At 51.1% G+C, this 17,736-nt stretch overlaps 2 protein-coding genes across 3 annotated transcripts in view; one reads left to right on the top strand and one right to left on the bottom strand.

Moving 5' to 3' along the window:
• LOC103189610 (solute carrier family 4 member 1 adaptor protein) overlaps positions 1–7,298 on the bottom strand; it is a 48,208-nt gene extending 40,910 nt beyond the window's left edge. For both annotated transcript variants that reach the window (XM_042333391.1, XM_042333392.1), the window contains exon 1: positions 7,254–7,298. In XM_042333391.1, coding sequence (XP_042189325.1) covers positions 7,254–7,263 — 10 coding nt within the window. In that variant the 5' untranslated portion in view covers positions 7,264–7,298. The remainder of the gene's footprint in view (positions 1–7,253) is intronic.
• Positions 7,299–7,552: 254 nt separating this feature from the next.
• supt7l (SPT7 like, STAGA complex subunit gamma) lies at positions 7,553–17,412 on the top strand. The gene is given in 6 exon segments (XM_042333695.1): positions 7,553–7,571; positions 10,016–10,621; positions 10,624–10,732; positions 12,789–13,113; positions 14,909–15,137; positions 16,711–17,412. Coding segments are annotated over 5 exon segments (1,227 nt in total). The 5' UTR covers positions 7,553–7,571; positions 10,016–10,326; the 3' UTR covers positions 16,980–17,412.
• Positions 17,413–17,736: the final 324 nt, after the last annotated feature.

The following is a 17,736-nucleotide window of genomic DNA, read 5'->3' as shown; positions in this document are numbered from 1 at the left end:
CGCACTGTCACATCTGGCGTCCCCCAGGGCTCTGTCCTTGGTCCTCTCCGCTTTAATATCTACATGCTCCCCCTTGGTGACATCATCCACAGACATGGGGTCAACCTCCAACTCTATCTTTCTACCTCCACCCTCAACTCCAGGACCACTGCTGTCCTGACAGACTGACTGTCGGACATCAAGTCCTGGATGAGGGCAAATTTCCTACAGTTGAATGTGAACAAGACTGAGGCCTTCCTGATGGGCTCGCGCCAGCGCCTCAGCACCTCAGGCTCTGGCAGCATCAACCTCCATAGTTCCACACTACAGCTCACCAGCCAGTCAGGAACCTCGGTGTCTTGTTCGACCCTCAGCTGTCTTTTCTTCCCCACATCCAAGCCATGACCCGCTCTGCCTTCCCTCACCTCTGTAACATCGCCCGACTCCACCATTACCTCACCCCTCAGGCCACTGAAACTCTTGTTCGTGCCTTCCTCACCTCCAGGCTCGACTATGCAAACGCTCTGCTTGTCGGCCTTCCCAACTCCTCCCACCACAGGCTTCAGATAATCCAGAACTCTGCAGCCGTGTCCTCTCCCGCACCAAACTCTGTGACCCCATCTCCCCCATTCTCGCCCAACTCATTGACTCCCTATCCTTCAGAGGATTCAGTTCAAAAATCCTGGTCCTCACCTACAAAGCCCTCCATGGCCTCGCCCCACCCTACCTCTGCGACCTCCTAATCCCCTACCAACATGCCTGTTCCCTCCGCTCAGCCGGCTCTGGCCTGCTCCCCCGACCCACCCGCCCCACCATTGGCGGAAGAGCCTTCAGCCACTCTGCCCCCAACCTCTGGAATTCCATCCCTCAATCACTCCGCCTCGCCCCCTCCTTAGCCTCCTTCAAGTCCCACCTCAAAACCCTCCTCTTCGACCATGCCATCGGCCACCCCCACTTCCCCTCCCCTCACCCCCCCTGACCCCAGCTCAGGTCTGAAATGCTGTGCACTGTCCAGCATCTTGGGACGTTTTCCCGACGTGAAAGGCGCTATACAAATGTAATCTTATTGTTGTTGTTGTTACTGCCACCTCCACCGTCGTCGTCATCCCCCGTCCCCCCATCACTGCATCAAGTCCTGTAGCTTAGTGGTTAAAGCATTCGCCTCACAAGCGAGAGACCCGGGTTCGATTCCCGGTAGTACGAAACACTGGGCAAGTTTCCTTACTCCACACACCTCTGTTTACCTAACAGTAGGTAGGAAGCCGGTTGTTAGTCGATTGGCAGATCGCTTTTCTAGGGGTAATAATTCTTTCAAAATAATTTTTTTTGAAAATGTGGTCAGTCAATCCACAACTGTTTGTGGGACGCTGCTGTGTGCAATTGGCTGCTGCGTTTCGCCTACAAGATACACAGTCAATTCACTTTACAGTATATCCTGTGAAGCGCTTTGAGACGTCTCGAAGATGTGATAAGGCGCCATATCAAATGCAAGGATTAGAATTATTATTAACAAGCTGCCCTGCCATCTACCAACTTTCCTGCAACCTTTTCCATTCATTGACTACCCCTGTGTAAAGAAAACCGGCGTGGTATTTGCCCTGAAATTGTCATTTTTAACTCTAAACCTATGTTCTCGTTCTACCGCCTTGTAAGTATTGATCTGAGTTAACTTTTCAAACCTATTTAAGATTTTATACATCTCTATGAAGTCCCCTGTGAGTCGTTCATCTTCTCTCAAGACTGATGATCCCTAACTTGTTATCATAGAAATTTACAGTGCAGGAGGAGGCTATTTGGCGTGCAGTCTGCTCCAGCTCACAGAGCAACAACACTGTATAAATTACACTTGTATAGCGCCCTTCACATCGGAAACTTCCCAGCAAGCTGCTCTTTCCATCCCTATGCCCTGCTCTATCCCACTCCCTTCAAGCTTGTTACCTTTTTGAATAGTGTAACAGGGACCTAAACATTCTCCTAAACAGGCAGCTAAGACCTCTGTTTTAATGCATTTTCCTGAATAACTATAACTAAACACTGTACTGAAGTGTTAACCTGGACTGTGAGTCCATCATGTAAATGTAAATGGAACCCATAACTTTCTAACTTGGGAGGTGAGAATGTTACCGACTGAGCCAAGCTGACACCTGCTTTCCACCTATAAATCCCTTGAGAACAACCACAAATAAATCTTCAGAGCTTTTTCTCCCTGATCCCATAGATAACCCAGCGAACCTCCAGGATATCAATTTAAGATACGATCTTCATACGATTGTTGCCGATAACAAAAATGAGTTGGACGAGAGCCAGGCCTGTGGATATAATCCAGTTAAGACTTTCTAAAAATATTTGACAATCTTCCACACAAGGCTAATGAAGCAAAAAGGCCATCGAGTGCAACTGCAAAAGAGCTACATGGATTGAAAACCGACTTGGCATTAAAAAGCCAGAAGATGATGATCTGATAAATGGAAGATGCATTATATCTTTCTGATCTCAATCTCCCTCATTGTCTCTGTATCTGTTACTTCCCAAATCCCTGTTTCTCCTTCTTAAATGCTATAATTGTTCTGTGTGAATGTCCATTATGATTCCACAATCTTGTAACCCGCTGTGGTGACGTCGTTTCCTCTTCAACCACGCCTTCGGTCACCCTCCTACCCTCCCTGCCCTCCATCCCTCCCGATCCCAACCCCTTGCTCGGGTCAAAATCCCTGACTGTCCAGTGCCTTGGGACGACCTCCCGACACGAAATTTGCTGCTGTTGTTCAAGCGAGCTTCCTGTGCAACCCGCAGGAAGTGTCATCAGCGGCGACCTGTCGACCTGAAATTCGGACATTTATTTGCACAGGAAGTTGCTGTTAAGCTCCAGAATCCAGAACTTCTGGTTTGGCTGGGGCTCGGGGTGTGTTAACTGGGTTAAAGCGAGGCCCATAAAAAGCAGCTAATTCAGTCGCCACGAACAAGAGTGAGTTATAGCAAGGGCCAAATCATTATTTGACAATGATGAATAATAAATGATTACTTATATTATTTAATAAGCATAAAATAAATTATTATTCATCATCATCAAATAATTAATTGGAAAAAAATGTGCTGAAGAGAGAAGACTAAACTAAGCATTAAAAGCCTTGGAGTCAGAAACACAAGTATTACTCCCACCTCACTGACGAGGACTATAAGTGCTAAACAAATGAAATATCAATGCCAAAACTTGCTCTCAGCTCAATCCATCCCATTGTTTTTTAATTGGACCTGGAGGTTGGTAGCTCACTTGTGGTTTCTCTGAATCAGTCAACACTGATCTGCACCTATTATCAAACACACTTCCAATTCCTCAGTGCAACATTACCATTTAGAGTTCTGCATCACTGTGGCCTTGGATCTAAGAAATAAAGAGATAAGATGTCTCTCGTCCCACCCCCTCCCCAAAGCCTCTGGCGGTGGTCTAATTGGGACTTTTGCTCACATTTTATGAACTGCTTGAGCTTCGGGTCCCTCGTGACACAAGTGCTGCTGGAAAGATACCAATTAATTTCCATCTCACACTTGAGATCCACTAAAATTATCCTTCTTATCCATTATCCAAAGCTTAACTAGTTAACGTTCATAAAAATGGAACAAGTACGAAAGAAACCCCTTTCAGCTTTTCAAAATAGTTTCTTCGGAGGGATTGCTGGCTGATTTCTGAAATCTTAGGAATTGGATGCCAAGACATGCACAGAACCAGAGATGAATTTAGGAGGGCAACCGTTTTGGCTTCTTGCCTTGCAGAAACCAAACTGGTTGGGAGGCAGGAAACAGGGAACATTCTCTGGATTGGCGGGAAGTGACAAGTGGTGATCTCCAGGGGTCTGTGCTGTGGCTTTCCACCATATATACAAGGTGACCAAAAAGTTGTGATACCATTTATTTGAATAAGAATCACTAATAATTATCATCATCTCTTTAACACTTTATTAGACATTGTAATGGTATTGAGACACTTTTTGGTCACCCTAATTAGATGAGTTTGATATCTAAATTTGCAGATGATACAAAGTTAGGAGGCACAGTAAATTGTGTAGATGGGCGCAGGAAGTTACCAAGGGACACAGGCAGATTAATTGAGTGGGCAAAAGTAAGGCAGATGGATTTCAAGAGTTTAATGTGGGGAAATGTGAGGACATCCAATTTCATCTCTGGTTTTGTGGAGTAAAAAATGGTAAAACAGAATATTTTCTAAATGGTGGTAAAACTAAGAGCTGTGGAGGAGCAAAGGGATTTGGGTGTCAAAGTACACAAATCACTATAAACAAGTTCACAGGTACAAAAAATTATCAAAAAGGCTGATGGGAATGTTGGCCTTTATCTCAAGGGGCTGGAATAAANGAGAGGAAATGATGCTTCAACTATATAGAGCCTTGGTCAGACCCCATCTGGAGGACCGCGTTCAGTTTTGGGCACTGCACCAAACCTGATATATTGGCTGTGGAGGGGGCGCAATGCAGATTCACCAGAATGATACTAGGGCTTAAAGGGTTAAGTTATGAGGACAGGTTGCATAAACGTGGACTGTATTCCCTTGAGTTTAGAAGGTTGAGGGGTGATCCGATTGAAGTTTTAGAAATAATAAAGGGATTTGACCGGATAGCTGCAGAGAAACTATTTCCTCTGGTAGGAGAATCCAGAACAAGGGGGGCATCATCTTAAAATTTGAGCAGGAAGCATTTTTTCACACAAAGGGTAATGGAAATCTGGAACTCTCTCCCCTGAAAGGCTGTGAATGCTGGATCCATTCAAATTTTCAACACTGAGGTGGACAGATTTCCGTTAGGTCAGGGGATCAAGGGATACGGGGCAAAGGCGGGTAATTAGAGTTGAGGTACAGATCAGCCAATGATCGTATAGAATGGCAGAACAGGCTCGAGGGGCTACTCCTGTTCCTATATTCCTATGAAAAAAATAAACTTGCATTTTTGTAGAACCTTCCTAAGCTGAAGCAACAACAGTTAAGTGAAGGACTGCTTTTGTAGGCTTGTGGAGCAGTCATTATCTGGGGAGCAAGGTCCCACAAGCAACTTGAGGTGAAGGCCTATTTATCTGCAGGATTGTTGGTCAGGAGGAGAGTTGACCAGAGTACCAGAGGTCCTGCCACCTCCCCTGGATCTGAAATTCATCACAATTTTTCCTATTGATAGCAGTCTCCCTTGTTTAATTACAGATAAAGGCTACATTTTTATTTCTGGTCACCATAAAATAGGCCTCTCAGGTTGTACAGTCCTATTGCTCGGCTTGGTTGAGCATGATATTGAGTGCAATTGCCAGATTCAGTGCAAAGTAGTTACATTTGCAGATGACTGTAAAATTCGATGAGGCAAGCCAATATTTTACCGAGAGAGTTTGACAGGATATGCAACTTGGCTGAAAAACTTGCAAATGACTGCAAAGTATGGCACGTTGGAGGCACATGTATTCCATTGATGGTACAGAATTGTCGGGTGGCGGTGGTTTGAAAAGACTTAGATATGTTAGTTGACCAGTCGTACCCACTCTCCAAATAATATGAGGGAGCACTCAACAAGTCCATCGTGATGTTGGATGATATCAGTTATGTTCAGATCCCAAGAAGTTGTACTTTCACATAAGTCAACGCAGGACTACAAGTGTGGCACAGGTTCATGCTTGTGAATGACAATATAATAATAATAATCCTTCTATTTGATATAGCGCCTTATCACGTCTTCAAGACGTCTCAAAGCGCTTCACAGACTATACTGTAAAGCGAACTATGTCTTTTGAAGGCGAAACATGGCAGCCAATTGCGCACGGCAGTGTACCACAAACAGTCGTGGATTGAGTGACTAAATAATTATTGTTTTTGTTGTTGAAGGGATTAATACCCTCAGAAAAGTGATCCGTCAATCGACTTGTAACCGGGTTCCTAATTACTGCTCGGGTAAGCAGAGGTGTGTGGAGTCAGGAAACCTGCCCAACGTTTCACCCTGGCCTAGAAATTGAACCCAGGTCCTCTCACTTGAAAGGCGAGTGCTCTAACCACTGAGCTACAGGACTCCACTTATAGGAAAAGAACCGGGAAGTATTTCTTTACGCATAGGGAAATTAGTGGCTGGAACAGGTAACCAAGAAGCCAAGGGCACAGGACCGATGCACGAAACAGACCGATGCTGCGACGAGAAGACGGGAGCTCTTTAAGAACGAGTCTTCATAGAATCACAGCACTACGCAGCGCAGAAGGAGGCCATTCGGCCACTCCCGGCTCTTTGAAAAAGAGTTGTCCAATTCGATCCCGCTCCCCCGCCCCCTCCCCGGAGCCCCGCGAACGTGTCCTCCCCAAACAATTATCCAGGAATGTGATAATTATCCTTTAGGTACGAAAACAAATGGGGTTAAGTTAAAGGGTCTTCAGGATGTGAGACGGGGTAGCACAAGCTGCGGATAGCGGAGACACAAAATTAACCAACGTACACATCAGCGGCAGGAGTTGGCGCTGAGTTAATGACCCAAACCCTCTCCACCCCCCGAACACTTCCCTCTTTAACGATTACTGTTACATCAACAACTTCAACACAGAGCGCGGAAGACGCTCCCGGACTGAGCCATCTCCAACTCCAGGATCCAAACCTCCTCCCTGACCCTCCCCACCCGTCCCGGGTCACAAATCTGCCCCCCACCCCCCACCCCGGTCTCCTCCAGTCCCTGCCCTCCCCATGCCCCCCCACTCTCTCTCCCCACCCCCAGTACCGCCCCTCTCCACCCCCAGTCCCCCCCCTCTCTCCCCCTCCAGTCCCCCCTCACTCCACCCCCCAGTCCCCCCACTTCTCTCCCCCCCACCCAGTCCCCGCCCCTCTCTCTCCCCCCCACTCAGTCGCCCCCTCTCTCCCCCTCCAGTCCCCCCCTCACTCCACCCCCCAGTCCCCCCCTTCTCTCCCCCCCCCAGTCCCCGCCCCTCTCTCCCCCTCCAGTCCCCCCCTCACTCCACCCCCCAGTCCCCCCACTTCTCTCCCCCCCACCCAGTCCCCGCCCCTCTCTCCCCAGTCCCCCCCCCTCTCTCCCCCCCTCTCCTCTCTCCCGAGTCCCCCCCCCCTCTCCCCCCCCCCTCTCTCCCCAGTCCCCCCCCTCTCCCCCAGTCCCCCCCTCTCTCTCCCCAGTCCCCCCCCCTCTCCCCCCCCCTCTCTCCCCAGTCCCCCCCCCCCCCTCTCTCCCCCCCCTCTCCCCCCCCCCTCTCCCCAGTCCCCCCCCAGTCCCCCCCCTCTCCCCCCCTCAGTCTCTCTCACCCTCCGCCATTGGCTCCGCTCCTCCTCCTCCGGCAGTTCTAGTTCCGGGTCAACGTCTGACCGCGGCCCCGAGTCAGTGTCCGCCCCCCCCACCCCCCGGGCCCTGTGACCCCCCACTGCCCCCCCCCCCCCGGGCCCTGTGACCCCCCACCGGCCTCCCCCCCCCCCCCGGGCCCTGTGACCCCCCCACCGGCCTCCCCCCCCCCCCCGGGCCCTGTGACCCCCCACCGGCCTCCCCCCCCCCCCGGGCCCTGTGACCCCCCACCGGCCTCCCCCCCCCCCGGGCCCTGTGACCCCCACCGCCCCCCGTTTCTCGCTGTAAGTACTGGTGGGGATTAATGAGTGTTTGTGACACTATAGTTATAGTATAATATGATATAAGAACAACAACTTGTGTCTGTGCAGCGCCTCAGCCCGAGTCTGACCCCGAGCGGCGGGGGTTCAGGGAGGGGGGGGTGGAGCGGGCGGGGGACAGAGGGGGTGGGGGCAGGTTGGGGGAGAGGGAGGAGTGGGTGGGGGGGGAGTGGGGGTGGGGGGAGGGAGCGGGCGGTGGGGGGGGAGGGAGTGGGCGGTGGGGGGAGGGAGCGGGCGGTGGGGAGGGAGGGGCGGGGGGGGGGGGGGGGCGGGGGGGGGGAGGGGCGGTGGGGGGAGGGAGCGGGCGGTGGGGGGAGGGGCGGTGGGGGGAGGGAGGGGCGGTGGGGGGAGGGAGCGGGCGGTGGGGGGAGGAGCGGGCGGGGGGGGGGGAGCGGGCGGGGGGGGGAGGGAGCGGGCGGGGGGGGGAGGGAGCGGGCGGGGGGGGGGGAGCGGGCGGGGGGGGGGAGGGAGCGGGCGGGGGGGGGGGAGGGAGCGGGCGGGGGGGGGGGGAGGGGAGCGGGCGGGGGGGGAGGGGGGAGGGAGCGGGCGGGGGGGGGAGGGAGCGGGCGGGGGGGGGAGGGAGCGGGCGGTGGGGGGGGAGGGAGCGGGCGGTGGGGGGAGGGAGCGGGCGGGGGGGGGGGAGGGAGCGGCGGGTGGGGGGAGGGAGGGGCGGTGGGGGGGAGGGAGCGGGCGGGGGGGGGGGAGGGAGCGGCGGGGGGGGGGGGGGGGGGAGGGAGCGGGCGGGGGGGGGAGGGAGCGGGCGGTGGGGGGGGGAGGGAGCGGGCGGTGGGGGGGGGGAGGGAGCGGGCGGGGGGGGGAGGGAGCGGGCGGGGGGGGGGGAGGGAGCGGGCGGTGGGGGGAGGGAGCGGGCGGTGGGGGGGAGGGAGCGGGCGGTGGGGGGGAGGGCGCGGGCGGTGGGGGGGAGGGAGCGGGCGGTGGGGGGAGCGGGCGGTGGGGGGAGGGCGCGGGCGGGGGAGGGGAGGGGGCGGGGGGGGAGGGGGCGAGGCGGGCGGTGGGGGGAGGGAGCGGGCGGTGGGGGGAGGGAGCGGGCGGGGGGGGAGGGAGCGGGCGGGGGGGGTGGGGAGCGGGCGGGGGGGGGGGAGCGGGCGGGGGGGGGAGCGGGAGGGGCGGGGGTGGGGGAGGGAGCGGGCGGTGGGGGGGAGGGAGCGGGCGGGGGGGGAGGAGGCGGGGCGGGGGGGGGAGCGGGCGGGGGGGGGGGAGGGCGGGGGGGGGGGAGCGGGCGGTGGGGGAGGGAGCGGGGCGGTGGGGGGGGAGGGAGCGGGCGGGGGGGGGGGGAGGGAGCGGGCCGGTGGGGGGAGGGAGCGGGCGGTGGGGGGGGGGAGGGGGAGGGGGGCGGGCGGGGGGGGGGGGAGGGAGCGGGCGGGCGGGGGGGGGGAGGGAGCGGGCGGTGGGGGGAGGGAGCGGGCGGTGGGGGGGAGGGGGGGTGGGGGGGAGGGGGGGGGGGGGGAGGGGGGGCGGTGGGGGGAGGAGCGGGGGGGGGGGAGGAGGGGCGGTGGGGGGGGGAGGGGCGGGGGGGGGGGAGGGAGCGGGGGGGTGGGGGGGGAGGAGCGGGCGGTGGGGGGAGGGCGGGGCGGTGGGGGGGAGGGAGCGGGCGGTGGGGGGAGGGAGCGGGCGGGGGGGGGGGAGCGGGCGGGGGGGGGGGGGGGGGGGGAGTGGGCGGTGATCAGGATGTGACGGGGTTTGTAAAGCAGAGTGAGAGGATGTTGAAAGCGACGGTTCGGTAATCGGGAGTCAGCGGAGTCTGGTGAGGAACCGCGGCGAGCGATGGGGGCACGGAGTTTTGTGGGGGTTAGTAACCGGGCGTCGGAGTTGCGTGTCTGGCGGCGCAGGGGAGTACCAGACCAGACCAGACCAGACCAGCCGGGGGGTGCGGGTGAGGGTGGGGGCATCGGAATAATCCAGCCGGGAAGGCGGGCTTCGGTGCTGCGTTGGTTGTGCGGTGCGGACGGGCGGGCAATGTGACGGAGGTCGGGGGAAAAAAGGGGGTATTGTCAGGGGACGAGCAACACAGTCAACCACAGCAACAAGAGTAATAACTAACAGCCAGCAGCAACTGTAAAGAGTAATAACCAACATTAGGAACAAGAGTAATAAATAACTAATAACTGGGAGAGTAATAAGGCACAACAACAAGAGTAATACCGAACAGCAGCAACATGAGTAATGACAGTAATAACAGTAACAATGCAACAGCAGCAATAGTAAAAATGTACCGATAATAGCAACAAATAGCCCAGTACCAACAGTAACTGTGTCTGTTAATAACAATAACAATAACGTACCAGCAATAACATTAACAAAATACCAATAATGCGCACAGTTACAATGTACAGCAATAACAGTAGCACTGATTCAGTAACAATAAGCTCTTTTCTCTCTGTTGACAGGTTTTACCCGGGATACTGCAGTCGTTCCGGAGATGCTTTCATCGAACTAAATTCTTAACGACAGCGCGAAAGGATGACCCGTTACTCCCAGTCCGCAGCTGAATATTATCCATCTCCCTGTGCAGCAAGAGCTTGACGGTTTTGAGTTCGGCTGATCCAGTTTTCAGTAATTCCAGAACATTCTGATGGAGGTTTCCAACACCATTGGAACTTAGCCAATTTCCCCCCAGTTAATAGGACCGCATTGTGTTTTCTTTTTGCTAACTTGTCTCCATTGACTGGCCTCGCACGGCCGACTGAACACAGCGAAGATGATGAAATACTGGGGCGAGATTCCTGTTTCTTCCAATCAGCCCAGCAGGAGCTCCTTTGACCTGCTGCAGCGGGAATTTCGGACGGTCGAGGTCCAGGACCCGCCACTCCACCAGCCCTCGGCCAACAAGCCTCGGCCCACCACCATGTTGGATGTCCCATCCGAACCCTGCGGCCTGACCATCCACACCATCCAGTTGATGCAGTATAACAGGCGTCTGCGGAGCCTCATTGCCACCGCTCAGAGCCAGCAGCAACCCGAGGGGATAAAGAGCGAAGAGATGGAGCCACTTCCCTCCTGCCTAGCTTACCGCCTGTCCCAGACGAGCTGTTGCCCACAGAAAGCGCGACGCCCAAACTATCCTTCCAGCTGAAACACAGCGACCCAGAGAGCGACTTCTACAGGTGAGCTGCTAAATGAAGTGGAAGAAGAGAAGAACTTGCATTTTTATAATGTTAATAATCCTTGCATTTGACACAGTGCCTTATCACATCTTGGAGACGTTTCGAATCGCTTCACAGGATATACTGTAAAGTGAATTGACGGTACATTCTGTAGCCGAAACTCGGCAGCCAATGTGTAGTCAATTCACAGCAGTGTCCCACAAACAGTCGACTAAGAGACTAAACAGGTACCTTTCATTTAAGGGATTATTAAAAATCCACCAATCGACTTAACAACTGGTTTTAGAGCGCCTGTAACATTGAAATTTCGTGAAATATTTGTTTTTCTGCGCGGCTTGGAGATAAGATTACTGTCTTTATGATTCTAAAGGGGCGAGACAATGACAGGCTGATTCAACTCGTCCAGAATTGTACAACCTGAGGACACGGCCTGCGATTCAAGGGGGGAGGGAATTCAGAACGACTCTAAACAAACACTATATCAGTGAGCGAGAAGTAAACCTGTGGAACAAGCTCCCTGGGGAGACTGTTGAAGCAGGAAATTCCTTCAAACACAGATTAGGAAATAACATTATGGGATATAGTACATAGCTAGTTCGGGACACATAATATGCATGCGACCACTAGGAAGGTGGAAGACGAACGAGATGGTCCTTGGTGTTTTTTATCTAGCGTTTCTTATGTTCTTATGACATGTATTGATTGTTTTGTTGAAGGCAACCGCAATGTTACAGCCATTTTGTGCACAGCAAGACGCCGCAAACAGACTTGATTGAATGACCAATTAATCTGGAGAAACTCCCTTCTCTTTTTGAATTGTATCACGGGATCTTTATGGGATCATGGGCCTCGGTTTAACATCCCATCCGATGGCAATGGCCTTGCAACATTCACCTCAGTATTGCACTGGAGTGTCAGCCCAGAGTGTAGTTCCACGGCCTCGACGTGGGGCTTGAATCCACAGCCACCTTACACTGTGCAAGAGTTCTATGGACCGAACAAACTGGGCACCTGTGAAGCACTGTAGCTCGGTGGTTAGAGCGCTCACCTCGCAAGTGAGAGAACCCGGGCGAAATGGTGGGCAAGTTTCCTTACTCCACACGTCTCTGTGTACCCAGCAGTAAGTAGGAACCCGGTTGTTAATCGATTGGCCGATCGCTTTTCTGGGGGTAATAATTCCCTAAAAAAAAATTGGTCACTCAATCCACGAATGTTTGTGGGACACTGCTGTGCACAATTGGCTGCCGCGTTTTATCCACAAAATACACAGTCAATTCACTTTAGAAACATCTGGAAGACGCGATAAGGCGCTGTATCAAATGCAAGGATTATTGTTACCTGGTTAACGTTTTATGTTTAATAAAATTTAATACAAGTTTTGTTCTGGATCATTATCCCTTTTTTAAATGAGTCCCATCTGCCTTTTCTCCTCTGCTCGCCCTCCCCCTGCCCCCCACTGCTATTTTAAGAAGTGGAGTTTTGCTTTGTTATTTTGGATAATATTTCTTCATCATCCAAATTCAGCACAGGAGTTCGCATTAATTGGACATTTACAAGTACAAATTAGCTGCTGTGTTTGCCTCCATAACATCCACTCCATTCCTTATCTCACTGTGTAATTTAAGAGCTCTCAAGGAATTTAAGAGCGTGTCAAGGATAAAATAATAATGATGATCCTTGCATTTGATATTGTGCCTTATCATGTCTTCGAGACGTCTCAAAGCACTTCACAGAATGTACTGTAAAGTGAATTGACTATATTTTGTGGGCGAAACACGGCAGCCAATTGAGTCCAGCAGCGTCCCACAAACAGTCGTGGCTTGCGTGACAAAATTATTATTATTATTTTTATTTATTTAGGATGGGATTAATGGGCACACACAGCCCGCTAAGGTAGAGAATATGGGTTCTCGATGAGTTGGGAGTTTGCGAAATGCCGAGCTAAGGAGGCTGGTGAGGAGGGCTGAACAGGACGTTAGTGCTAACTTGTGTTTGGCCAACGTTTTACATGGAGAGACAAATGGCATGTGATTGCTGTGATTCTTTGTATCTCCAGAGGGAAAGGCGAACCGGTGACAGAGTTAAGCTGGACGTCTTGCAGGCAGCTCCTGTACCAGTCTGTGGCCACCATCCTGGCCCACGCTGGCTTCGAATCAGCCAACGAAAGCGTCCTGGAGACGCTGACGGACATCGCCAGCGACTACTACTTCAAGTTCACCCGGCTCCTGCGGTTTGCCACTGATCGGGAGGCCCGGGTTGGGCAGACACCGTTCCAGGATGTGATGGAGCAGGTGTTTCATGAGGTGGGCATCGGCAGCGTGCTCTCTCTGCAGAAATACTGGCAGCACCGCATCAAGGACTATCACAGCTACGTGCTTCAGGTGAGTGCTAGGCTCATGCATGTTTTATAGTGTGTAAACACACTCATCGCTTCTCGGAAGAGAACGTGCCCGAAACCTCTCCGATCTGCTCGCACTCCAACAATAATAATTTGATCACTCAATCCGCGACTGTTTGTGGGACGCTGCTGTGCGCAATTGGCTGTCACGTTTCATCCATTGGGATTCTGCACGTCCCTTATACCCTCAGCTCCACCACTGGCGGCCATGATTTCAGCCACTATGCCCCAAATCTCCCTGTCTCCATCCCTCCTTTTTGTCCCCACTTTGTCTGTCTTCAGATTACACCTGAGGACTTTCCTCTTTGACCCTACCTTCAGTCACCTCCCCTCTCTTTCTACATCGGGGTGCAACTGTTAAGTCCTCTGAGACACTACCTTCACGAAGAAGGTTATATAAATGCAAGTAGATGTTGTATCACACTGACATGTAAATTTATATTAGATATGCTGCTTACTAATATTCTTAGTAAATATAGAGTTGCTCATTGCTAGCATTTTATATGGAGGCACTCACTGCTAATATAGTTATCCTTGCTTTTGAAATAGCGCCTTATCATGTTGAGATGTCGCAAAGCGCTTCACAGGATATACTGTAAAGTGAATTAACTATATTTTGTGGGTGAAACGCGGCAGCCAATTGTGCACAGCAGTGTCCCACAAACAGACATGAATTGAGTGACCACATTTTTTTTTGTGTGGGAGGGGTGGGGATTAATACCCCCTGGAAAAGCGATCCGCTAATCAACAAACAACTGGGCTCCTGCTTATCACCACTTAAATAGAGGTGCGTGTGTGGAGTAAGGAAACATGCTTGAAGTTTCGCCCTGACCGGGAATCGAACCAGGCGGCCTCACAGGCTGGGATGGGGAAGGATTTCAGGGCCTGGAGTTCCCCACTTGGTGACGGAGTCCAGGGAGATGGTCGCACATGGTGTGTGTGTAGGGGTGGGGGTGGCGGGGTGTTAACAGCTCCTCAGAGTGGGGGTGGGGGTGCGACAGTGAGACACAAATCTGAACGCAAGATTCCTCACCTGACACTTAACTGAAGTGTCAAACATCGAGAGGCAACGAACAACCCATTGACTCGGAACTAAAACACACGGGGAGGGAAGAACCTCGTAACCCATTCCTAACATTGCTTGAAACAAACGAGCCTGCGAGTGAGAACGGACTTTATTTCTTTGCAACGGAGATCTTCACAGTGTCGTACTGGATGATCTTAAACCCTGGCAGAGCGTCTCATGCGGCTCCCGCTTGCAGCTCGTTGTCAAACTCCACAAAGGCGGAGTCCTGCAGCTTAGTGGTTGGGCAAGTTTCCATACTCCACGCGCCTCTGTTTATCTAACAGTAAGTAGGAATCTGGTAATTAGTCAATTGGCGGATTGCTTTTCTGGGGGTAATAATTCCTTCAATAAAAATAATAATTTGGTCACTCAAATCACGACTGTTTGTGGGACGCTGTTGTGCGCTGCCGCGTTTCGCCCACAAAATATACAGTCAATTCACTTTATCGTGAAGCGCTTTGAAATGTCTCAAAGACGTGATAAGATGCTATAGCAAATGCCAGGATTATTATTATCAGCTTATATAGAGGCTTCACTGCTAATATCAGTTTATTTAGAAGCACTGCTTGTGGAACTTTATTATATATAAAATGGACTGCTATGTTTTCTTAAGAATAAACAATATGTCTGACACCAATCTCGACATGATAAGCCCTGTACTACATCCAAGGAGCATGACCACTTATGTGTACAACTTATCCACGACCTACAGGTGAGCAAGCAGCTCGCTGAGGAGTATGAAAAACTCGTCAGTCCGGAGAAAACCTCCATGGAAGATGCGAAGCCGCTGAAAATCAAGGAAGAACCCATCAGCGACATTACGTTCCCCATCAACGAGGAGAACGAGAGCGATCCATCTGCGGGTGACCAGGCCCTTCAACTCGGTGTCCTCGCTCAGACTCATGAACGGTTTGAAGTTGATGCATCCCCTCAGACTTCAGGTGAGGGGCTGAAAGAATTTTGTTACTAACCTCCTGTTTAATCGTTTTAACCTGATGTTAAGCCTATGCCCTACATAGTGTAAACAGTATTCAAAAAACATATTTTTATGAATTAATTCCCATTTGCCTCAAAGTAAACAATTGCTACACTTAAGAGTAACTACTGTGAGGCGCTTTCAGATGTGTTTATCTGCCACTAAAATAAATTAAAATATTTATACTTTTACAAATGTATATAATAATAATATAATAATATTAATAATCCTTGTATTTGATATAGCGCCTTATCACATCTTCGAGGTGTCTCAAAGCGCTTCAATATTAATGGAGTAATGAGAGATTTCTTACTATTGTTACAATAATAATCTTTGCCTTATCACGTAAATATATCTGAAAGCGCCTCACAGTAGCTACTCTTAAGTGTAGCAATTGTTTATTTTGAGGCAAATGGGAATCAATGTTAGGAAGATATGTACAAAAGGTCATACAATCTGATCATAACAATTTTATCATTTAACATTTCATACAGTATATAAAACCATCATTGCGTCCATCCAGAGGAGCGTGTCAGTTCCAGAAGAACGAGAATATACCCCAAGCCAGCTCAAAGTTGTTTAACTTTAATGTTTGAGGGTATAAGGGATGTGCAAAATCTGGGTGTCTGATATGTGGAAAATCATCACCATGCTTAAGAGTAACCAAACAGAGTTCAATGCATCCATGGAATGGAATGTGCACTCCCTACAGGTTGGGACACATCCTGTTTACCTAATTCCATAGAGTGTTAGGTGCAGGTTGTCAAGAGCCAAGGCTTGGAGACCCCAGAGTGTGCATTGGAGTAACTGCTGGAATCTAACCAACTAAAACCATACAGCTTGCTGCCTGGCAAGCTTTCCGGCTGCTTGTACTTTGAATTCACAGTCTACACTGCACTGTTGGAGGTGCAGACCTTCAGATGAGACAGTAGATGTAGGTCCCTTCTGTCTGTTTAGGTGGATGCTTTTTTAAAAAATATTCAAGAAGAGAAGGGAATTTCTCTCGACGGCCATCAATCCTCCAGATAAATTGTGTACTCAGTTCATACATGTACTTGGTGCAGTGTACAAATTGGCTGCCACATTTTCCTACAAATTTATAAGTCACTACACTTGACAGCAATTCTCTGTGAAGTGCTTTTCAATGTTTGGATGTTATACCCACTACATCAACAACAAGTTGTATTTATATAGTGCCCCTCACACTATATAAATGTAAGTTGGAGCCAGGGGAGGGGGAAGTGACCGTAGGCACGATTGAAGAGGCAGGTCTTCAGGTGCCACCTCCTCCCCTCATACACTGACACACACATTAATAATAATTAATATCAATGCATCACTTATTCTTAAGCGACTCTCTGAAACTCTTAGGCATCTGTTATCTTAATCTGCCGAGTGTGGAGATGCTGACATGTTAAATGCTAAAAGTTCACTTGCCCATCACTGGGCTGCACTGTTCTCAGGATATCGATGGCACAGTCTGTGTTACTTGATGGACACTATATAAATGCAACTTGTTTCTTTCTTGCTGTTTTCAGGCCCAGAAGTGAGCAGCTCTCCCCTGTGGAACCTCACTCAGGTTAAAATGGAGCCTCAGGAGAGCGAGGAAGGTAATGTGCCTCCACATGGCGTCTTGGGAAATGATGTCTTCGAGGAGCCCATGTCCGGCATGAGTGAAACGGGCATCCCACAGACTCCCAACACAGCGGGCTCAGACGCCAGCTACGTCTCCCACTCTCCTGACAGCCTGATGAATTCTTCGCCCGTTTTCAACCAGCGTCCGAAGAAAAAGATGAAGAAAATGTGAAGATTCCTGGCTGGGGGGGATGGGGTGGGGATGGGAAAAAAGACCATTCTTTTCAACTTGTGTACAAAGCAGTTCTTCAGACAGTCATGGCATGGAAGATGTCACATTGATGCTCAGATCAATGGCTCCCCTTTGGTCAGTAGATGCGGCCACTGTCCTAGAGTGAAGCTCAGACATACTGATCGGGAAGATCCCAGGTCGCTGATCTGTGTTGAAGTACCTGATCGCAGGTGGCACAGCAGTATTTGTGGGGTGGTGCCACAATTAAGTGTCGTCACCCACTGGGTTACGATAGAGGGGGAGAAAAAGCATCCAGAGTTTACACTACTGGATCTGACTCTCCACCTAGTCTGAGCTTGCAAGACCACTTTGTCTTGAAATTCAAAGATGGTGCAGAATTTCAGAAAGTTCTTAAATCCAGTCTTAATTTGAAAGCTGGTTTGCGTTCGCGCACAACACACAGTCGCTGCACTTTATAATATATCTTGCGAAAGGCGCTGTACCAAATGTAAGGACTATTATTACTACTATTGTTAAGACCAGTTAAGACTAAATTTAAGTATATTTCACAATAATGCGTTGTCTTTAATTTCAAGGTACGGTGTTTCAAGCTGGGTGGAATTGCAGGCATCTGATTACGACCTACTCACCCCTTTTGGAAACTGAGATGTAGACATTGCTGGGAGAATCAGACGCTGTGTTGATGCCCTCCTCCATAATTCCATTTGCTTTTGATTCTCTTAATAGGCTTGGCCAC

Source organism: Callorhinchus milii, unplaced genomic scaffold (assembly GCF_018977255.1).
Source record: "Callorhinchus milii isolate IMCB2004 unplaced genomic scaffold, IMCB_Cmil_1.0 Scaffold3, whole genome shotgun sequence".
Taxonomy (NCBI): Eukaryota; Metazoa; Chordata; class Chondrichthyes; order Chimaeriformes; family Callorhinchidae; genus Callorhinchus; species Callorhinchus milii.
Note: the sequence above shows the minus strand (reverse complement) of the source record. Positions and strands in the feature narration are given on the sequence as shown.